General features: G+C 54.6%; 3 protein-coding genes and 4 non-coding genes across 16 annotated transcripts; 5 read left to right on the top strand and 2 right to left on the bottom strand.

The window, feature by feature from the left end:
• Positions 1–661: 661 nt before the first annotated feature.
• Positions 662–9,430, bottom strand: PROCA1 (protein interacting with cyclin A1). 7 transcript variants are annotated; one of them, XM_012503504.2, is made up of 5 exons: positions 9,112–9,334; positions 4,151–4,234; positions 2,178–2,313; positions 1,774–1,902; positions 662–1,683 (listed from the first exon to the last, which is right to left on the bottom strand). In XM_012503504.2, exons 1-5 carry the CDS (start codon positions 9,200–9,202, stop codon positions 1,023–1,025), a joined length of 1,101 nt encoding a protein of 366 aa, XP_012358958.2. In that variant the 5' UTR covers positions 9,203–9,334; the 3' UTR covers positions 662–1,022. The 7 variants fall into 7 exon arrangements, with proteins under 7 accessions (XP_012358958.2, XP_003277184.2, XP_030656430.1 ...); XM_003277136.4 differs by lacking the exon at positions 4,151–4,234 and having other exon boundaries at positions 9,112–9,430; XM_030800570.1 differs by lacking the exon at positions 4,151–4,234 and having other exon boundaries at positions 1,783–1,902.
• Positions 9,431–11,857: 2,427 nt separating this feature from the next.
• Positions 11,858–16,573, bottom strand: RAB34 (RAB34, member RAS oncogene family). Of its 4 annotated transcripts, none has more exons than XM_003277124.3 (12): positions 16,421–16,573; positions 15,671–16,170; positions 14,789–14,867; positions 14,478–14,569; positions 13,564–13,629; positions 13,371–13,472; positions 13,214–13,278; positions 13,029–13,080; positions 12,768–12,849; positions 12,605–12,695; positions 12,367–12,474; positions 11,858–12,284 (listed from the first exon to the last, which is right to left on the bottom strand). In XM_003277124.3, exons 2-12 carry the CDS (start codon positions 15,814–15,816, stop codon positions 12,217–12,219), a joined length of 951 nt encoding a protein of 316 aa, XP_003277172.2. In that variant the 5' UTR covers positions 15,817–16,170; positions 16,421–16,573; the 3' UTR covers positions 11,858–12,216. The 4 variants fall into 4 exon arrangements, with proteins under 4 accessions (XP_003277172.2, XP_030655296.1, XP_003277171.2 ...); XM_030799436.1 differs by having other exon boundaries at positions 13,564–13,632; positions 14,789–15,001; positions 16,421–16,570; XM_003277123.3 differs by having other exon boundaries at positions 14,789–15,001; positions 16,421–16,568.
• A 363-nt stretch (positions 16,574–16,936) lies between these two features.
• On the top strand, positions 16,937–21,541 carry RPL23A (ribosomal protein L23a). Its single transcript, XM_003277129.4, has 5 exons — positions 16,937–17,556; positions 18,227–18,410; positions 20,274–20,450; positions 21,180–21,249; positions 21,476–21,541. Exons 1-5 carry the CDS (start codon positions 17,532–17,534, stop codon positions 21,488–21,490), a joined length of 471 nt encoding a protein of 156 aa, XP_003277177.3. The 5' UTR covers positions 16,937–17,531; the 3' UTR covers positions 21,491–21,541.
• LOC115831613 lies at positions 18,070–18,136 on the top strand. The gene has a single exon (XR_004027138.1). It is a non-coding gene; the product is annotated as a small nucleolar RNA SNORD42 (small nucleolar RNA).
• On the top strand, positions 20,133–20,204 carry LOC115831619. Its single transcript, XR_004027143.1, has one exon. It is a non-coding gene; the product is annotated as a small nucleolar RNA Z17 (small nucleolar RNA).
• Positions 21,038–21,101, top strand: LOC115831614. Its single transcript, XR_004027139.1, has one exon. It is a non-coding gene; the product is annotated as a small nucleolar RNA SNORD42 (small nucleolar RNA).
• On the top strand, positions 21,291–21,362 carry LOC115831620. Its single transcript, XR_004027144.1, has one exon. It is a non-coding gene; the product is annotated as a small nucleolar RNA Z17 (small nucleolar RNA).
• Positions 21,542–21,783: the final 242 nt, after the last annotated feature.

Raw genomic sequence — 21,783 nt, 5'->3', positions numbered from 1 at the left:
GCCCAACACCTGGTACCTCGCAAATGTTACCCAGTATTATTACACCCACTCACTCACCCACAGCACAGCTGCCCCATCCGCCCATGCCTGCTGGTCTTCTCTGGCATCCTGGAGAAAGGCCACAAGTAAATCTGGATTTCTCAACTTGAGCCTCTGCCGTTCATCTCTTCCCTTTTCCCAACTGGGCCTTGGTCTCTGGCAAGCTGTCAGCAGTAAGGTGTTCCTGCTCCAGGATGGGGCCCTGCTCACCTGCTCCCCTCCAACACACTGGCCCTGGCCCTTTGTCCCTGCCCCACTGCATTTTTTGTTCTGAACTCCTGCCATCCCTGTGTCTGCACAAGGGCTTCGTCTCACAGCTCTGTGAGTCAATGCTGGGAGAGTGGGGCTTCTGGCTCCCTTTCCTTTGCTTGGGGCTCAGCAGAGAAGTCAGAAAAGGCCACTGCTGCCCAGACGTGGCACACTCCCTCCCCTTGTTTTTCTTCATCAAGATCTGGGGGAAGGGGCCAGCTCTGCCAGGAACTCAAGTCAGCTCCCTTCAGCACAAAAGGGCTACAAGGGAGGAGCTAGACCACCAGCTGGGAAGGTCAGTCTCTGGTAGTACCACGAGCACCTTCTGCAGAGCCACTTAGAGGAGGGAAAGGCCAGGCACAGGGGCACAGAGTGGGTTAAAAAGTTCTGTTTATTGGGGGTATCACTGCAGACAGTACTGCCTGTCCCAGAAGTGGATTTCACACAGACTGGTCTCTCCTAGCAGAGAGGGGAAGCCCTCCTTCCCACCCCAGATGCACTCTTCCACCTTGTCCTAGCAGGTAGGAAGAAATAGGGCTGTGCCCCTTCCTTTCCCTCCCACCTGCCTTCCCATGGGCTTCCTTTGTGAAAGCTGGATTGCCTTTGAGAAACCCCTGCAGCCCTGAGCCCACCCCTTGCCCTGCAAGAAACAGCCAAGTTGGAGGGAGAGAACAGCAGCAGAGGGCCAGCCACAGGCTCGAGGGCATTTATTCTGCACCCCGACCACCGTGGCCTCAACTGAGGTTGGGGTTTGATCCTGGGGGATATTTTCTCTTGTTTACTTTCCTGGCTTGTGAGTGCTTTGCCCCTGTCTTTTTGGCCTGGACTGTGTTCTTCTCTCTCTTCCTGGGCGATGATGATTCCACAATATCCTGGCTGGACAGTTCTCCCTGCCCCCAGCCATTGTAACTGTCCTCGCTCTCCAGCTCTTCCCGGCTTTCTGGGCTGGACTCGGACATCCTGGCCAGCTGTCTTGGACTTAATGATCGGCTCGCGTCTGGCGGGGAAGGCTCCAATTTAAGCGGGCTTTTCTTCTTAGTCAACTGGCCTTTCTTGGCTTTTTTCTTCAGCTTTGCCTTCTCATCCATCTCCTCCTCCTTGTCTTTCTCTTTTTCCTTTTTCTTCTTTACCTTCTTGATCACCTTGCTGCCCTGACCCTTCCCTGTGGGGCTCTCAGAGCGCCAGATGGTGATGGGCGCTGCAGAGTCAGGGGTACCAGTGGCCATGCTGGTACCTAGGTCAGGGGAGGCAGTGGCGGGCCCCACCTGCGTTGGGATGGGGGGCTTGCTTTCCTCCTTCTCCTCTTCCTCTTCTTCATTTAGATCATCTGCCCCACACTCATGGTAGAGGGGATGGTGGATCACTGCCACAGAGACAGGTCTGTAGCTTTTGCACCTGGGAGGAGGGACGATGGGGGAAGTTTGACAGTAGGGGGCAGTGCCCTGTAGAGGCCCCTTCCCCATCAGCCCACCGGGGCTCACTCACCAGCCATACCAGAATCGATCCACATGCTCCTCCTCCGGTGTGAGCTCAAAGCAGGGGGACTCGATGACATGGGAGCAGGTTGGGCCTGCGCCCCGGGAGCTGCTGCTATCCTCTGAACAGTCCTTCAGCCTGCCACACATGGGACTCTCAGCCTGGCTCCCATCACTCCCCCAGGGACCCAGAGCCAGAAGCCTGAGGGACAGTGGGCTTCCGCTGGGCCTGTCTCAGGCCGCCAACAGACCTCCTCCCCATTTCTCTTAGAGCAGAGCAAGGTGTGCAGAGCTGGGACTGGGCTGGCAGCACCAATTCAAAGCTGAAGAGGCAAACCAAAGGTTGAAGGGGAGACCACAATGAAAGTTCGGACCTGGCTCTGCGATGGGTCCCCCAAGGGGGCGGGCCCTCACCTAGAATTACAGTTGCAGTGGTTGACAGAGTGTAGGTGCAGGCTGTGGCGGACACAGTCAGAGGCGAAAGGGTAGATGATGTGCCCAGTGCACTGCTTGTGTTTCCAGCAGCACTTGTCAGGCTCCTTGCAGTCACCTGAGGGGGCAGGGGTCTGGGTCATCAGCAGCAGCCGCAGACCTCTGGGTCTTCCCACAGCTCAAGCTAAAACCTCACCAAATTCACCTGCCACCACCAGCTGTCCACCCCAAGAAGTGTTTCTGCTTCAGTAGTAGTAACTTGGCTCCAGAGTAACCCCATGTCCGAGCAAAATGTCTGGTTCCATGTCTGATACACAGGAGACCCTTACCAAGCCCCCTGCAGTCCTGTGATTCCGTTACTTCTGTCCTCTCCCTCCAGTGGGAGGCCTCCACCAGCTCCTGCCTGCCCCTCACCCAGCTGCCCACAATGAGTGGTGGCCCTGCTCCACAAGGCGCCTGGTAGGAGAAGGCCCTCCTGCTATGGCACCCCAGAGCCCCAGGAGCAGCAGAGCCGCAGCATCCTCAGTTCCTACACCTGCCCTGGCCCGCGCTGATCTCTCACAGCCTGGCCAGGAGCTAAGGCCTGCATCATGCTCCTTAGCTTCTGACTCGTCCTTCCCTCGCCACTTCCCCCTCCTCCCTTCTCCTTCAAGCCCCTTTTTTTCTCCCGCCTGACACCTTTCTCACTCCCCTCCCTTCCCATGCCCCCCTCTTGATCCTTTCCCTGCTCTTCACTCAGCACCTTCCCACGCTCTCCCCAGTCCCTAGAGCCCCAGGCTTTCGAATGACCCACCCCCAGCCTAGGCACCCTTTTAGGCAGCACAGAGACCACATCCCCTTTCCCAGGGCACAGGAAGAAGCTGCTGGGGTAAGAATTTGGGGTCAGGGAAAAGCCCTAGAGAAAGGCCCCCACCTCTGTTGCTCAGCTCAATGCCAGTCCTGAAGACAGGAGAGTTTCCCCGGTCTACCACCACTGCCTCACCTCTGACCCTGCCTAAGGCCCGGCTGTCCCCTCAGGCTGCTATCTCAAAGGTAAGCCCATGAGGCGACTCTGTGCCTCTCACAGCCCAGAATCTCTCTCACCCGACAGAGGACAAGGGACCTTACCTCGGATTCCCCAGCACCCCTAGGGGAGGGAGGGAGCAGGCACTGGCCTGGGGTGCTGTGGCTGGCTTACCCTCAAACAGGCCGAGGATTGTGCCTTTGCCAGCCCCCACGAGGAGTGGAACTAGGGTGAGACCTCATACCGGCCACCAGCCAGGAATGAGCCCAGGCTGTGGGTGTGAGTCCAAGTGGCCTCACAGTGCAGCAGCTTGGCGTGAGGCTTACCCACATTTCTTCCTCCTTCCCTTCCCCACACAAGGCTGTGAAGTCCTGGGTCCTCACTACACCGCTGACCCATGGGTGATCTGTGTCTCTCTCCTCCCCTCTTGTACCCTTTATTCCCCGGGAAGATGAGGAAGGCATGGGTGTGTGACAGGGCCCTGAAACTTCACCACCACCTCGGCCTTCCTCAGCACGGCTGAGCTGGGCCAAAGGGCAGCATAGTGGCAAAGTGCCCTGAACTTGTAGTCAGGCCTAAGCCCAAGTCGTGGGTCTGTCACTTACTAGCCGGGTGGCCTAGGGCAAATTTCTTTACTTCTCTGAGCCTTTAATTTCCTTATCCACAAAATGGGATGGTGGTCACACCGATTTTGCAGGGTTGTTGGGCAGACTCAATTCACATATGTCAAAGATACTTATGTGCCGTAAAGTTCTATACAAACGAATGGGGTGATTGCCGCCTTGAGAAAGGGGTCCCCTCTGGCATCTGTAGGGGATGGGTTGAGGATGGGGCAGCATCAGGACCACACTTCCCCTCCCTCCCTGCCTTAGGACCAAGCTTCCACCAGGTGTCAGCTTTCCCAGGTGAGGGGTGATGAGGACCCCCTGGGTCAAAGGTCTCCTGGACCCACCTTCAGAGAAGGTAGACACATCAGTGCTGGACGCCACACCAGCCAGCAGATGTCCTCTCTCCCAGCTGGGTAACCTGTTTACATCTGAGAGAGCACAGAGTGGCAGTGGTGGCAGCAGCCCCCTCCCTGTGCCATTTATTCACCAAACATACCCCGAGAAGCTCCATATGTCAGGCCCTCGCTGCATCCTGGAGGTGCAGAGATTAAACAACAGTCCCTGCTCTTAAGGGGTTGCAGGGGGTGGGGCGGTGAGGGGAAGGGAGAGGGACACGACAGTAATGTGATGCAGATGCTGACAGGGAAATGGTAGCACAGGACAAGGGCCACCTACCAGGACTGGAAAGGAGGACTGGGGACTATGGAAGGCTTCTTGGAAGGAGCATCACTAGAGTTAGAGTGATGAATAGGAGCCAGCCAGGGTCTAGGCAAGGAGGGACAGCTCCAGAAACTGTCCCAGGGGGTGCGGAGCCTGGACAGAGGATGACCCTAAGCAGACCTCCAACTGGGGTGGCAGCTCCCTCAGCCATTAGCAGCCACAAGACAGAGTCTGCCCCTTTGCCTTTCCTTCCCACAACTAGCTTTATCCCTTGAGGCACTGGACTTGAGGTCTGGTTAAGGAAGGGAAGCTGATTGCTTGGGGTCTTCAGCAAGCCTTCAGTGGCACTTGGTCATCCTCCTACAAGTCTCTGGTCAGCTCCTCCTCCTGTTTTCGACAGCACAGCAAGTACTCAAAATTTGTTAAATGAACAAAAGAATGAATGAATGACTTTAAGCACTTCCTGGAAACTCCTGCAACCACTGTTTCTCTCAGCAGATAATTTCACCACCATTATCTGTGGACAGTCCAACCCTCATCAACTTTGCTTGCCTGGGAAAAGGGTGTCCCTCCTTTCTCATGCCCAAAGCATCTATATTTTAGGTCCCAGCCAGAATTGACACCTTCTCCTTCTTTACTGGCTTCTTTTTCCCCCCTTTCAGGCTATAGACATCATAAAACAAAACACTCTGTCAGGCCGGGCGCGGTGGCTCACGCCTGTAATCCTAGCACTTTGGGAGGCCGAGGCGGGCGGATCATGAGGTCAGGAGATAAGAACATCCTGGCTAACACGGTGAAACCCCGTCTCTACTAAAAAAAAATACAAAAAATCAGCCGGGCGTGGTGGCGGGCGCCAGTAGTCCCAGCTACTCTGGAAGCTGAGGCAGGAGAATGGCGTGAACCTGGGAGCCGGAGCTTGCAGTGAGCCGGGATGGCGCCACTGCACTCCAGCCTAGGCGACAGAGCGAGACTCTGGCTCAAAAAAAAAAAACCACTCTGTCAATCCTGTTTCTCCTACCACTGCATATCCCCCTTTCAATCCAAATTGATTAACTCATTCAGAGGACATATGTTGGGTGGCTTCACTCAGCACTAGAAAAGAGGCCCAGTCCCTACCTTCTGTGAGCTCAGTGTCTTCACCTCTTTCTTCTCTTCCAGCCACCTGCAACATAGCAGCCATCCGCCCCCCAATCTGAATAGCTTTGGCAAAGTCCACCAGCAGTTTCCCAGTAGCCAAATCCAGTGGGCTTCTTATCTCACTTGACCCCGTTTTTTGTTTTGTTTTGTTTTTTGTTTTTGTTTGTTTTGTTTTGAGATGGAGTCTCGCTCTGTCACCCAGGCTGGAGTGCAGTGGTGCGATCTCGGCTCACTGCACCCTCCACCTCCCAGGTTCAAGCAATTCTCCTGCCTCAGCCTCCTGAGTAGCTGGGATTACAGGTGCATGCCACCACAGCTGGCTAATTTTTGTATTTTTAGTAGAGACAGGGTTTCACCATGTTGGACAGGCTGGTCTCGAACTCCTGACCTTGATCTGCCCTCCTTGGCCTCCCAAAATATTGGGATTACAGGCGTGAGCCACTGCGCCCGGCCTCACTTGACCCTGTTGACCAATGAATCTCCTTCTTCTGCAAACTGTTCCTTAGGCTACCATGGCAGACCTCATCTTTCTCTTCCTTCTCTAACCAGCTCTTTAGTTCTTCCCTGTCTCCTTTGCTCTGTCCTCTGGTTTTGTTGTACTTCTTAAATTGGTGATTACAAGAGTTCTGACTTGGTCACCTCCTCAGAAGGCTCTACAAAAGCATGTCCTGGATAACTTCATCAACTTCCATGTTTTCAACATCCACCAATGAAATGACATAAATCTGTAATCCCATCATTTTGGGAGTCTGAGGCGGGAAGATCACAAGCCCAGGAGTTCGAGACCAGCCTGGGCAACATGGCAAAACCCCATCTCTACAAAAAATACAAAAATTAGCTGGCTTAGTGGTGCAGACCTGTAGTCCCAGCTACTCAGGAGGCTGAGGTGGGAGGATCACCTGAGCCCAGGGAGGTCGAGGCCGCAGCGAGCCATGATCGCGCCATTGCATTCCAGCCTGGGCAACAGAGTGAGACCCTGTCTCAACTAAAATATATGCCTTTGATTCTAAATCCCCACCACAGCCCCATTCTATGGATGAGAACACAGAGACTCAGAGAAGATAAGTAATTTGTCCAAAGATACATGCTAATAGACAGCAGAGGTAGGATTCAAACCCAGGTCTTCCTGGTTCCATAGCCTATGCTCTTTCAGCCCTGTCTACTTACTGTTGGCTGGGGACACACCCCTGTAAACAAAGGTCATTCTGTATGTGAAGCTCCACAGCCAAGTCTTTTTTTTTTTTTTTTTTTTTTCCAGACGGAGTCTCGCTCTGTTGCCCCGGCTGGAGTGCAGTGGCGGCATCTCGGCTCACTGCAAGCTCTGCCTCCTGGGTTCATGCCATTCTCCTGCCTCAGCCTCCAGAGGAGCTGGGACTACAGGCGCCCGCCACCATGCCCGGCTAATTTTTTGTATTTTTAGTAGAGACAGGGTTTCACCGTGTTAGCCAGGATGGTCTCGATCTCCTGACCTCGTGATCCGCCCTCCTCAGCCTCCCAAAGTGCTGGGATTACAGGCGTGAGCCACTGCGCCCGGCCCACAGCCAAGCCTTAAAACCACATTCTGCTTGAGTGAGCCGGCGAGGCAGAGGTTGCAGTGAGCTGAGAGCGGCCACAGCACTCCAGCCTGGGCGACAGAGTGAGAATCTGTCTTATAAAATAAATCACGTTCAGCTCCATATGCAAAACCTGTCCTACCAGGCCGGGTCAGTGGCTCATGCCTATAATCCCAGAATTTTGAGAGGCCGAGGTGGGCGGATCACTTGAGGTCAGGAGTTTGAGACCAGCATGGCCAACATGGTGAAATCCCTTCTCTACTAAAAATCAAAAAATCGGCCAGGCGTGGTGGCACATACCTGTAGTCCCAGCTGCTCTGGAGGCCGAGGCACGAGAATCGCTTGAACCCCAGAGGTGTAGGTTGCAGTGAGCCGATATCGTGCTACTGCACTCCAGCGTGGGCAGCAGAGACAGCGGGAAGGACAGGTGTTTTTTTGAGGCACAGTCACCTTCCTATTGCACCTGCTTTTCAGCTCCAACACTACCAATTCCTCACCCTCTGGTTTTACTCAGTCTGGACTCCACAGCCTCCCTTATCCACCCTGGACCCGAAAGTCATGCCGCTGGGGCCTCAGCCAGGGTGAGGAACCAAAAACTCCTCTGCCTTGCTGTTTTAGGAGCCACCATGAAAGAGACACACATGGCCAGGCGCGGTGGCTCACGCCTGTAATCCCAGCACTTCGGGAGGCCGAGGTGGGCGGATCACGAGGTCAGGAGTTCAAGACCAGCCTGACCAACATGGTGAAATCCCGTCTCTACTAAAAATAAAAAAATAAAAATAAAATAGCTGGGCGTGGTGGCACGCGCCTGTAATCCCAGCTACTCAGGAGGCTGAGGCAGGAGAATTGTTTGAACCTGAGAGGTAGAGGTTGCAGTGAGCCGAGATTGCGCCACTGCACTCCAGCCTGGGCGACAGAGCGAGATTCCATCTCAAAAAAAAAAAAAAAAAAGCACACATGCAGGGTCAGAGCCTGTTTCCTCTCCACTCACTAGCTCCCCCAGAGCTCGGACACCCATCAGCTCTGTTTATGAAGGAGACGAGGGGAGGAGGGACAAAGGGGAAGACGAATTTAGTAACTCTCTTCAGAGCTGAGAAAAGCAATCTGCTCTTTAGTTCCAGAGGACAGTAGGAGAGCTCTGACCAGCAGCAGTCCAGAGTTCCTGCAGCAGGAGTGACTGACAACACACAATGAATGAGGAGGGTGAAAGAAAGTGGGAGGCTTACGGCGTCTTTCCCCGTGAGGCGTTAATCGGCGCACAGAGGCCTAACTCAAAACTCACAGGTTATGCTCATCTGTGCAGAATCCTCCCTGTCCTGCGGGGCCGAGGAGCTCTCCTCGCCCTCGAGGCACTGGGGGTGGGCACCAGAGCAGCCGAAAGGAGTAGGGCGGGAAGGGAGGGAAGGAGAAGGGAGGGAAGAAACTAGGAGAGGAAGGAGGGAAGAGGAGGAAGCAAGGGAGGGGCAGTGCGCCCGCGTCTCCTTGGAAATGCCTCTCTGGCCTCGCCGCCGCGGAGGTAATTGTGATGCCACGCGTGGAACCCTCAGTCTCCTTGGTCCACCCTCAGGGTCGATGGAACCGCCCGCTCCCGCCCCGGCGTCCGGGTGGGCGCTGGTCCACGGGTTCCAGCCAAGGCCGGCGCTTCAAGGGCAGCGGCCTGCACCCGGTGCCACCCAGTCCGATAGCCAAGAGTCCCAGCTCTGGCTGGAGCCAGACTTCCCGCCCAACCCGCGGGCGACCTAGCAGGGCCTCAGGACCCCAGTCCTCAATCATTGGCCCGCGCGGCTCGACGGGAGCCCGCCCCCGGCCCTAGCTCCGCCCCGGCCCAGCACTGGGCCCCGCCTCTCGTTAGTTTGCCCGCCTCCCTAGTCTGTTTGCCGGCCTCCCGCGTGCGCCGCTCGGGGTCTGCGAGCCGGGCGGCGCCCTCTGCCCAGACCCTGCCCCGCCCCTCTTACCGCGGCACCTGCTCTCATCCCACGAGCGGGCCTTGGGCTCGGTCTTTTCCTTAGTCCATCTTTCAATTGTGAGCGTCGTCCTGACCCACATCGCTCTCCGCCCAGGTCTTCGTCTCTACAGGACTCTTGCGTGAAGTCCAACCCTGAGCCTCAGCCCGGCCGAGCCCTCGGCCCAGCCGTGGACTCCAGTCTCGGCTTCGCCCCCGCCTAGCCCCTAACCCCGCCTCATGCTGGCGCAGCCCCCGCCCGCCTCCCCAACCCGGCTCCAGGCTGCGTAGTCTTCCCAGCTGGGTCTCAGCGTCAGCCGCGTTCTTCATCCGGGGCCTCCCGGCGCCTCCCAGGCCCCTCTTTGTTCCCCCTGTAACCCTAGGATTTCCCCTTTATCTCAGACCTTAACCTTACAGGCCCAGCTCTCACCACCCATCTCTGGTTCCAGCTTGCAGTCCAAACCCCAGATTTTCACCCTGCCTCCAGATCGTAGCCCCAATTCTTAGTGTTACAACAAGCCTTGCCCCCAGCCCCATTCTTAGCCCCGCCCCGGCCATTCTCTAAACCGCACACTCCCGTCCCGCTCCCCGCCCCGCCGACCCTTGGGAACCCAGCCGCAGCCCCGCCTCTGCCCACCGGCGAGCGAGCGAACCCCATCTCTACAAAAAATACAAAAATTAGCTAGCTTAGTGGTGCGCACTTGTAGTCCCAGCTACTCGGGAGGCTGAGGTGGAAGGATCCCCTGAGCCCAGGGAGGTCCTGGCGTCGCCATTTCCACTCCACCGTCCGGGCTTCGAGGTCCCTGCAGCTCTGGTGGAGCCCGGGCTTCCCCTCTCTCCGCCCACAGGCCTCTCCCAAGGCCTAACTCCCGGCTGAGGACCTGATGTCGGCTCCCAGCCCCTGCGCCCCCCCGCAGCGTTCCGCGCCCCTGGCCCCCATGGGACACCCTATTCTAGAGACAATACTGCCCAATAGAGTCGTAAGCTTATCCTGATAGTCTGGAGAACAGGGCAGGCTGCATTCATAGGAACCTCATCCCAGTGACACCCCTCACGCCCTCAGGTACAACATACACCCTCTGCGCATGCATATATCACACACACATAAAATATACTCACCACACACAGACTAATACAACATGCACACGGAACACAGAACTCCCACAACCGGTGCAGCACAAACACCACACCTGGACTGTGGTGCTGGCTTCACACACATCTGTTAACAGGCAAGGCAAGGGTGAGGAGCCGAGCGCTGCGAGGGAACAGAAATGTAAAAAATAATCACAGGAGAGTGTGAAAAGAAGTTATCGCCATATCGCCGACATTCCATGCACCACACCCCTCAACTTCTCTTGGCACCAGCTTCCAAAGCCAGGATGAAGAGGAGGGGAAAGGATGGGGTCCACACCTTGTTTTTTCCGCCATCATCCAGGGGCTCTGCTGCTGCTGCTATTGCTCTGCCTGACCCCCACCTTCACTTTCCTCCAGACCCAAGTCCGGAGTGGGTAGGCTGCTGCCCAGACCCTCCTTCCCGTGGTAGCTCTAGAGAGTCTAGGAACTGCGAGGGAGGGGAAGCCAGGAGAAGGGAAGTCTGCAGAAAAACCAACCATCCTGGTGAGAGTGGAACCGGGAATGGAACAGACAGAGCACTTGGCAACTGGGAGCCAGAATCTGCCTTCTAACTTGGACACCCCCTTAGCCTCCCAGGATGACACGAAGCCATAAGTCCTCCTTTGTTGACCCAGATGTCTGAGGTGCTTCCAGCTACTCTGGAACTCTGGGTTAGATGTCAACAGGGAGCCAGGGTCTTGGTCACCTTTCCCCATATAAAAGTTAATGGCATAAACAACCAAAAAAAAAAAAAACAAAAAAAACAAAATGGTTATAATAACTCCTGAGTTCAAGCAATTCTCCTGCCTCATCCTCCCAAGTAGCTGGAACTACAGGCACGCACCACCACGCCTGGATAATTTTTGTATTTTATTTTATTTATTTATTTTTTTTATCAGAGGGAGTCTCACTCTGTCACCCAGGCTGGAGTGCAGTGGCGCCATCTCAGCTCACTGCAAGCTCCGCCTCCCAGGTTCAGGCCATTCTCCTGCCTCAGCCTCCCAAGTAGCTGGAACTACAGGCACCAGCCACCACGCCTGGCTAGTTTTTTGCATTTTTAGTAGAGACGAGGTTTTACCGTGTTAGCCTGGATGGTCTCGATCTCCTGACCTTGTGATCCGCCCGCCTCGGCCTCCCAAAGTGCTGGGATTACAGGCGTGAGCCACCGCGCCCGGCCTAATTTTTGTATTTTAATGGAGACGGGGGTTTCACCATGTTGGCCAGGCTGGTCTCGAACTCCTGAATTCAAGTGATCTGCCTGCCTTGGCCTCCCAAAGCGCTGAGATTACAGGCATGAGCCACCCCACCCGGCCTGGAAAAGTATTTCTTAAAGGGAAGGCAAGAAAAGGGTGAAAAAAAGAAAAAGATTCTCCAGTGGTGAAAATTTGGGTATAAGCACCAAGTAGGAGGACACGTGTGGGGAAAGGATCAGGGGAAAGGGCTCTCAAAGCCAGCCATTCAGACTTCACCCAGCGAGGGCCCAGTGCAGCCCCCAAACTGATCTTTCAGCTCCCAGCCTACCTGAACCTGCCCAGGGGCCAGGGATGGCCAGCACAGCATCCCCAGGGGACTCTGGTGCCAAAATGGCCACACAGTCATGCCTATTCTACATCCATCATCCCCGGCAAAGAACTCCAGCCCCAAAGTGCTCGTAACAAAGAAATTTTAATCCATAAGGCACAGTGAGAGGCTGGAATCATTAAGCATCCTCATACACAAAGGGCCCAGCAGGCTGAGCAAAAGAACAGAGACACTCTCCCCCACTACCACTGGGCACCCTGGACAGTCCCCTGAGGAGTAGGGGGCATCCAGTCTTTGGCACAGTGCCTGGGGGCAGGAAGTGACTAGCATGGTCCCAGCTACCCCTCTGTGGGAATACTGCCACCAAGAGGCAGCTCTTTGGTCTGGATAAAGTCAGTGCAAATGTCCAGGGGTCAGGCTCTGGAGGAATGAGGGTGGCACAGTGCCCTAGGGCTGGGCAGTCTCTGAACAGTCTCCTCAGCCCTCATGGGCAACATGTGGGCTTCTTCTTGGTGGCAGTTAGGTAGAGGTTGCTGTCATCACTGTTGATGCCTAAAGAAGGGCAGAAAATATGTGAAGCAGGGATTGGAGGCTCACTGTGCCCTCTGCCACCCTCAACCAGGCAAGCACTCACGGACAACATCCCCAATGCGACGAGCCCCCGATTTCTCCAGCTCAGCCAGCACATTGGCCTCAAAGGTCAGTGCTGCCACACGGAAGAAGAATTCTCGGACATTCTCACCTGACACAGGGAGCAGATAGGTGCTCAGGGGCAGTGCCGGGTCTGGGGACACAGGGCACTGCTGGAAGTGTAGCGTGAGAGGAGAGCCAGGCAAGAGTGTCACAGCAGAGCCCTAAAGCCTCCAACTCACCAGTGAGAGATGAGACTGCCCAGTACTCAGCCTTCATCTCCTGGGCCACCTGGAGGGCATCTTTCTCCATCAGCACATACTGAGCAGGGGTCTGAGGGAAGGCCAGAGTCAGAGGGGGGCATTCCCTCACCAAGCTGGGAAGTCCCCCCACTGGCACACTCACACTCAGATCCTTCTTGGAACCTACAAGGAAGAGAAGCACACTGGAAGGGTCATTCTCCTTCAGGGCATCAGCCAGCCACTGCCTGCCATGGGAGGTGGAAAGTGAGGGATGAGTGAGCCTGCAGGGCCCCTCCCGCTGACATTCATAGGCCCAATTACCCCCTCTCTGGTTCTACATGCATTCTTCTTCTTCCTGACCACTCCTCTGTTCTGAACCCTCTCTTCCCGGAGCCTCCCATTATACTGCAGGATGCTCACATACTTGGTATGTTCCAGAGATGCCACATCATTCAGGTTGAAGACAATGATGATGGCTGGAAGAGTGGCAGAAACAGCCCCAGGTTGGCAAGGAAGACACTACTGCTCATTTCCCCAATCCTTCCAGCTCCATATGAGAAGCCATGTGCACTCTGAGACCCACCTACCCCACTTCACCCAGCCCCTTACCTTGAGCTCCTCGATAGTAGGTTGACGCAATGCATTTGAACCTCTCCTGTCCAGCGGTATCCCAACTGGGAGGAAGGAAGAGTGAAGCACAGGTATGTATGTTGGGGGGTGTGGGTGCTGGGGAGAAGGGATAGCTGGGGGGTGTGGAAGCACTCACAGCTGCAAACTGAAGGGGATGCCCAGCACCTCAAATCGTTCCATCTCGAAGTCCACTCCAATGGTGGCCTTGTAGTTCTTATCAAAGGTGTCTTTGCAGAACCTGAGAGGGTATCAGATGCTGTGATCTGGAGCCAGCCCACCTGGCTAGGCTTGGCCCCACCCTGCCCAGCTCAGCTCCAGCACCCCCTTACCTATTAATGAGGCAAGTCTTCCCCACTGACAGGTCCCCCACCACGATGACCTTGGAGATCTTAAATCTGCTGGACACAAGAGTGGGCAAGGGGAGTGGGCACGAGCTCTTTCACCCTAGGGAGTTCCAATGCTCCTGACTAGGTCCAGAAAGGTAGCTGCACCCAGGCTGAGGGTATTATAGACACCAGGCGTCCCAGGCAGCTGCATGGACAGATGTGCTGCGGAGGAGGAGTGTTTTGTGCTCCAGCAGCAGAGAGACATGAATTTGAATCCCAGCTCTCACACTGACTAGCTGTGTGACTTTGGACACGTTATTTAGCCTCTCTAAGCCTCAGTTTAAATATTTAAGTAAAGTTAGTATATATTTTACTGAGTCATTGTGAAGGTTAAAATGAGATAAATGTCCTATATTTTAAGACACCCTCCCCCCCCATTTTAACGTCTCTGAAATCAGGATATATCTTAAGTGATAGACTTTTCCATTCAATAAAGATAATGATAGTACCCAACACTGCCTGGCACACAGCAAATGCTTAATTAATGGTGCCAACTGTTATCAGTATTACGCTTAAAACCCACAATAAGACTCATCCCTGTAAGCACAGCCAGACCCCTGCTCTGGGGCTCCATGGATGCTATATGGGGATCTGAGCAGGTGACCACCTTCTCATTTCAGACACCTTCGTCTCTACTCAGGAATCCAGCTGCCACCCTTCTACCCAACCCCATCTCATAGAACTCACAACAACCTTGTTGGGAAAAAATGAGAGGATACAGGGGCTTAAAGAGGGGGAAATAACCATATAGCTGGTAGGGGCTGAAATGAAGCCCCAAGGGAGCGGTTGTTTACCCTCGCTATGACTATAGAGTTTCCTGGGACCTCCTCTCTTTGTTGTGGGTGTCCCTAACTCACCCCACGGTGCCTGTCCGGTGCTCCTGGCAGGCGCAGGTGACGCGGGGGTGGAAGTCTTTGTGCCCGTGCAGAGCGGCCTCCTTCCTCAGGCACTTAGGGGGAAGGATGGAAGAGAATGGAGCTTCCTACTCCTGGCCCTTGTCCTGCAGCCAAGCGGCCCGGGTAGGGGTGGAATGCAGGGACCACCCAGAAGCACCAGGCCTAGCTGGGTGGCAGGGCTGGGCCCAGTCCTCTAAACTGGTCTGGTGCCGCCTCCGCCCCGCCCACACCCCGGGCTGTAGACGGAAGCCCGACGTGGCCCCGGCGCCTACCTGGGGCAGCTCCGCCAGGATGCGATCCCTCCGCACGGGTGCCAGAATGTTCATCCTGCCCGCGGCCTTGCAGGGCGCCCTGAGAAGGCGCCGAAGCCGGATCCGCGCCAGCGAACCGGGCGCGTGGAGACCCGACGATCACCCGCGGCCGGGGTGTCCCGACTACAACTCGGGGCCACGGGGACCCTACGGGAGCCCGCGGTCTCGGAGACGCTACGACCACCGCGGGCCACGGAGATGAAACAATCACCCGGGGCCGGGGCGAGCCCACAATCACCCGGGCCCTGGGCGTCCCGAAGATGACTCTGGGGCGAGGAGACTCCTCGGCCGCCAACTGGGGGCGGGGAGTCCCGTCTGGTGGGGGCCGGGCCCGCGCAGACCCTACGATTACGCGGGGCCGGATAGTTCCTACAATAACCCGGGGCCGCGGAGACCCGACGTCATCTCGGGGCTGAGGCTGCCCTACCATTACAGAGCGGCCCGGGGGCGCAGAGCGGCCCCGCCACACGGGGTCAGTGTGGGCAGGGGCGGCGCTGCCAAGGCCCGCAGGCCGCTGGAGGAGGGGGCGAGGGGCCCAGTCCGGCTACAGGGCCTCGAGTACCACTCCGCTCGGGCTCCGCCAACGCTGTAACACGATCCCCGGAAATTCCTGGAGAAGGGCCGCCCCCCGCCCCTCTCCTGGCCGCTCCAGGCCTCGCTGCCCGCCCTCGCCTCCCCCTCCTCTCCACCCCTCTGCGTTGCCCCGCTCAGGCTCCCTCGTCTGACGCTTCACCGGGCACCAGGACCGCCCCCACCCAGGCTGGAGCCTATCCAGATAGGGACTTCCCAGGCTGCTCTCCCCTGCACCTCTATGCCCGGCTGCGCCTTCATGGGGACCCTTACCCAGCCGAATTGGTGATGGGGAATCGGAGACTGCTGCGCAGCATCTGGCGATGCCAGGAACCAGCAGGGAGGGGAAAGGGGGAGAGAAGGGGCCCAAGGAGAGGCGGCGCTTCCCTCCTCAACTCCAGGCCTGGGAGGTGACTCATAAGAGTCTGCCCCCGCTCTCCCTTCTGCCCTGGGAGGTCGGGGGTGGGGGTGGTGGAGGGGAAGCGTGCGAAGGGGGTGCCAGGATTAGAATGAGGTGCCCACCGAGCAGACAGACGTCTGAAGTCTGGCGTCTTTTCCTTCAAGGCTGCTGTGTAGATTGTCAGGTGGGAGGGCTGAAGATCAAGCTGCCTCTCTCGAGGGAGGTTAAAGAAGGGCTAAGTGGATCCAGAAACTCCGCTCTTTGGGGTGGTCTCCGCCCTGGGAGGCGGGGACTCCCCTCTGGTATGGGTGTTCATTGTTCTGGCCCCATTGGAATCTATCCCCCAGAGACAACTTCTCCTTTGTGCAAAGTCCTGCAGGATAGAAGAGGGGACAGTGCACAATCAATTTCACCGTCAAAGGGGACATCTCTGGTTTTACGAGGGAAGAGGGAAGAAGAAAGGATCAAGTGGGGATGGGTTAGGCACACACCTTAGGAGAAGCAAACCTGAGTGTTAAGAAACCTTTCTCTGTGTCTGGAGCTGAATTTGAGGATGTAAAGATGACCAGGACACAGAAGGGAAGACTAGTTTAGGGCAGGGGATTGTGAGTGAAGTTACTAACCGGAAGAACTAGCGAATCTTGGAGAAATGTGTGGAATTTTCATAGAACTTCAAGTGCAGTATCAGGAAATGCAGTAAAACTGACAGTATCAGTGTCGCAGGTAAAGAGGGGCAGGTGTGGCCGCCTTGTACTTCCTCTGACACTCTTCCCCCTGGTGACTCGATTATTTATTTTGAGACAGGGTCTCACTCTGCCACCCAGGCTGGAATGGCTCACTGCAGCCTCGACCTCCAGGGCTGAAGCGATCCTCCCACCTCAGCCTCCCAAGGAACTGGGACTACAGGCACGCACCACCACGCCCGGCTAACTTTTGTATTCTTTTGTAGAGACGGGGTTTCGCTGTGTTGCCCAGGCTGGTCTCGAACTTCTGGGCTCGAAGCAATTCGCCCACCTCGGCCTCACAAAGTGCTGGGATTACAGGCGTGAGTCACCGCGCCCGGCCCTGACTTGATTTTTTTCTGCCACCAAATCACTGTGTTATTGATAAACCACATTCCTCTCTGGAGCTCACTTCGACCGAGCAAATCCTGCTCCAGCACTCTAGAATTTAGCTGTATCTAACTCCCGAGTCAATCAGAATGTGTTCTTTCCTCTTGGCAGCGTTCCTGCCTCCTGGCATGGCAATCTTCTTCTCTGAGACTGGCAGTTGCTCAAGATGGGAAGCTCCCGGGACCAGACCCGAGCGACAGCCGGCTACGCCGTCCGCTGGCCTGAGCAAATAGACGCGTGTCTTCAAAAAACTACAATCCCCATGGTGGCACGCGCCTGTAGTCCCAGCTACTCGGGAGGCTGAGGCATGAGAATGGCGTGAACCCGGGAGGCGGAGCTTGCAGTGAGATCCAGCCACTGCACTCCAGCCTGGGCCACAGAGCGCTCAAAAAAAAAAAAAAAAAAAAAAAACTACAACCCCCATGAAGCTTTAGTGCCTTTGAGGGGAGGAGTGGCGCATGTTTGTTCACGCACGAAAACGAAATTAAACCTAACTACCCTTCCCAGAGGGCGCCACTCTGCAAATTACCCAATCAGCTCTAAGTACAAAGCATCGCGAGTCTTTAGTGAGATTTGGCGCTATAAGCCCGTGGGAACGGGCATTGGCGACCCTTTTCACAAGATGGCGCCGAAAGCGAAGAAGGAAGGTGTGTGTTGGGGATGGGGCCGCAGCTGGTTTACCGGGGATTGCCGCGCCGCAGAGCGAACGAATTGGGAACATGGCTGCTGGGCTAAACCCTCAGGGCTCTGCTCCGGGGCTGCTCCCTGCGTTTCGGACACGTTGCAGTATACGTGGGCCGCGTGGGCCCAGCCTCGTGGGCTGAGTTCCGGTGGAGGGAGTTGGGGAGGCAACGCGGCAGGTATCATCCGCCAGGGAGGGCCAGACATTCGGCTCCGGGAAGCTACACACATCCACTGGTTGGCGCTCCATATCCCCGGGCCTGTAACGAATTAGTGCCCTCAGCTTTAACCATTTTCCTTCTGGTTCATGTTCAACCGGCTTACATTACCCGCCCCCTCTCCGCAGCGTGGTTTTGCGATGGGGTATGTGTAAAATTCGTAGGACATTTTCTAGCAAGTATCAAGCGTTCGTTCAGTGCTACTTTGTTTCATAGTCGTATCCCTGGGGTTTAGAGTTGGTCGCTTTCGCCTCTGGTATCGTGCATATGATGGAAAAGTTTTAATCTCCTGACACTTGTGATGTCTTCAAAGGAACCACTGATGCATGTGTGGCCAGGGTCGCCCACTGCAGTTCTTGGGGCCGGAAGTGACCGATTTCTAAGTCCCGCATCCACGTTTTCTTTCCTTTTCTCCCAGCTCCTGCCCCTCCTAAAGCCGAAGCCAAAGCGAAGGCTTTAAAGGCCAAGAAGGCAGTGTTGAAAGGTGTCCACAGCCACAAAAAAAAGAAGATCCGCACGTCACCCACCTTCCGGCGGCCCAAGACACTGCGACTCCGGAGACAGCCTAAATATCCTCGGAAGAGCGCTCCCAGGAGAAACAAGTCAGTACTGCCCCCATACTGTACCCATGAAAAGATTTGGGTATTCTCCATTGGTAATTTGGAAATGCGCCCACTCTGTGTGATGATTTCTCAAACACAAATTGTGTCCAGTGTGCTTCTCTAATTGGAAGTATGAGGAGATTGTTTCTGCTGCATTTACAAAACTGGCAGGAATTCTTTTTAAATCAGCCCAGAGGCCGGGCGCGGTGGCTTATGTCTGTTATCCCAGCACATAGGGAGGCCAAGGAGGGCGGATCACTTGAGGTCAGGGGTTCGAGACCAGCCTGAGTAACATGGAGAAACCCCGTGTCTACTAAAAATAGAAAATTAGCCGGGCGTGGTGGTGCATGTCTGTAATCCCAGCTACTCGCGGGAGGGTGAGGCAGGAGAATCGCTTGAACCTGGGAGGTGGAGGTTGCGGTGAGCCGAGATCGGATCATTGCATTCCAGCCTGGGCAACAAGAGTGAAACTCCGTCTCAAAAAAAAAAAAAAACCCTGAGTCTCTCAAAATTTGTTAGGTTAATTATTGCTTCAGATGTGGTCACGGTTTGAAAACTTATTTTGGGGGGAGTAGAAAGTAGAATACAGAGATTCCTTGCTCATATCTCCTACTGCTATAGGGAACAATCCTTGAGGGTGAGAACGTGGATTGATTCTTGATTGATAATGGGGATTCTGTTATCTGTATTTGGCAGTTATGGCCTGCTGCGGTGTATAGAAGCTTCTTTCTATTAATTTTCCCGAATTTTCATACTGCTCAAGGAACTGTTGGGGGGAAATGGGCAGAAGGTTGGGCACTTGAGTATTTGAGGTACCGGTAATAAGTGACTTTTTAGGGAGCACAGATTTGAGTAGAGCTATGGTAGTAGTTACTACCAATGGGTTTTTGCTGCTTCTACTCTTTCCTAACAGAAAGAGTGGATTGTGTTCATACAGGAAAGCAGTTCACAGACTGTCTTCCTGCCCCTCCCCCCACCAAGCTGGACCTAGAATCGAGTGGGACTTTAAATGGGGAAAGCTGTGTTACAGTTGTGCTTAAGCCACTGCCATGGCTTAAACCTCAGCTGTGCGTAAGAATTTGCTCCTGGCTGGCCGGGCACAGTGGCTCACCTTTGTAATCCCAGCACTTTGGGAGGCTGAGGCGGGCAGTTTACGAGGTCAGGAGATCTAAACCATCCTGGCTAACACGGTGAAACCCCATCTCCACTAAAAATACAAAAAAATTAGCCGGGCGTGGTGGCAGGCGCCTGTAGTCCCAGCTACTGAGTCCCAGGCTGAGGCAGGAGAATGGTGTGAACCCAGGAGGCGGAGCTTGCAGCCAGCCAAGATCCTGCCACTCCACTCCAGCCTGGGTGACAGAGCGAGACTCCGTCTCAAAAAGAAAAAAGAAAAAAAAAAAAAAGAATTTGCCCGGGGCCCGATTCTCCTGCTTCAGCCTCCTGAGGAGTAGCTGGGACTATAGGCGTGCAGCACCATGCCCAGCTAATTTTTGTATTTTTAGTAGAGAGGGAGTTTCACCATGTTGGCCAGGATGGTCACGATCTCTTGACCTCGTGATCAGCCTGCCTCAGCCTTCCAAAGTGCTGGGATTACAGCCATGAGCCACCACGCCTGGCCCAGAGATGATTCTTTAATCACTTAAGGTGTAAGAGCCCTTCAAGAGAAAGAAAATGCACAATGTTCTGCCCCTGGGATTGGGGCTTCAGACCCTTAGATTTCAGGGTGCAGATGATGACACTGTAAAGCGACCAAAGTCTGAACAAAGTGATTGGTACCTCGTTGTCTGATGCACCTAGGCTCTCCTGGCTCTAGGCTCCAAAAGACTGGGCCCAGGCCAGGTGACCCCATTTTGCGTTTCCCAGGCTTGACCACTATGCTATCATCAAGTTTCCGCTGACCACTGAGTCTGCCATGAAGAAGATAGAAGACAACAACACACTTGTGTTCATTGTGGATGTTAAAGCCAACAAGCACCAGATTAAACAGGCTGTGAAGAAGCTCTATGACATCGATGTGGCCAAGGTCAACACCCTGATTCGGTGAGTTGGGCCTCAAGGGATGGGGAGCAGGCTGGACCAGAAGTCTGGAGCCAAAAAAACCTGCATTTCATGAAGCTCTTTGATGTTTAGATAGTCCTGGTAATGCACGTGTACACACCATTTGGTAATTTGGTAATGCATTTGGTGTACACACTATTTGGTAATTTGGTAATGCACTATACACGTGTAGTGCGATCTATGCAGGAGGATCGCTTGAGGCCAGGAGTCACCCATGATTGCCCCGTTGTACTCCAGCCTGAGCAACCAAGCAAGGCCCTTTAAAAAAAAATCCCCTGGACTTTTCAGCAGGGGAAAAAGATTCCTTGACTTACGCTTGGAGCAGGTTTAGCAGCGTATGAGCCTTGAGGCAGGAATTACAGGCTGCCTTAGTTACAGACCTTTGTGTGGAACTGAGGCAGTGCTTTCTAGGACTTGATTGGGGGTTGGTGCTCATTTTCTGGGTCCCTACTTCTATTGGCAAAGGCCACTAGAGTGTGACACGTGGCAGATTACCTTGGTTTAAGTCTTAATGTGGCCTGTGGTGTTTCCCATAAGAGAATTGGCTTTGTGGCTTCATGGTGTCCTCTGGGCTAATGATGGAAAAATCATTATTGGAAAAGAATGACATGAACAAAGGAACCACCGAAGTGCCCGAGGACTGGAGGAGGAAGGGGGAGGGTGTGGGGGCAGTGAGGGTGGCAGGGACTAAGGCTTCCTTCTCTACCCTAGGCCTGATGGAGAGAAGAAAGCATATGTTCGACTGGCTCCTGATTACGATGCTTTGGATGTTGCCAACAAAGTAAGTTTCCTTCCTACAAACCCCTTAACGCTCACCCCTTGGGTGCAAATGATGCATATGTTAGCGACCAAAGCCTGATTTTTGCTGATTAGTTATGATTAACTGACTGCACCCCTATCCTTAACAAACCTTATCCTCATGTTCCTCATTTTGCTTTCTAAAAATAACATTCCAGCTTAATCTTCATATTTCAACTCCAGTAACGAGGCTCCCTTTTGTTTTTCAGATTGGGATCATCTAAACTGAGTCCAGCTGCCTAATTCTAAATATATATATATATCTTTTCACCATATACATGCCTCTCTGTCAATTTCTGGTTGGGCTGGGAGGCCACACACAGACACTGACATGACAGGGCTTGGGCAAGACTCACCCTTTGGAAATATTAACCCTGCCACTCTACCATGTGTGATCACTCCAGAGATCTTTGTGACTAGAGTTAGTGTCCTAGGAAAACCAGAACTCAGAACTTGCCTCCATGGTTGAGGGTAACAAGAAGCTGTACAAGAACCCCTTCTTTTATCCCTGGAAGAG

The sequence above is a fragment of the Nomascus leucogenys genome, chromosome 19 (assembly GCF_006542625.1).
Source record: "Nomascus leucogenys isolate Asia chromosome 19, Asia_NLE_v1, whole genome shotgun sequence".
NCBI lineage: Eukaryota > Metazoa > Chordata > Mammalia > Primates > Hylobatidae > Nomascus > Nomascus leucogenys.
This window is presented reverse-complemented; position numbering and strand designations above follow the sequence as displayed.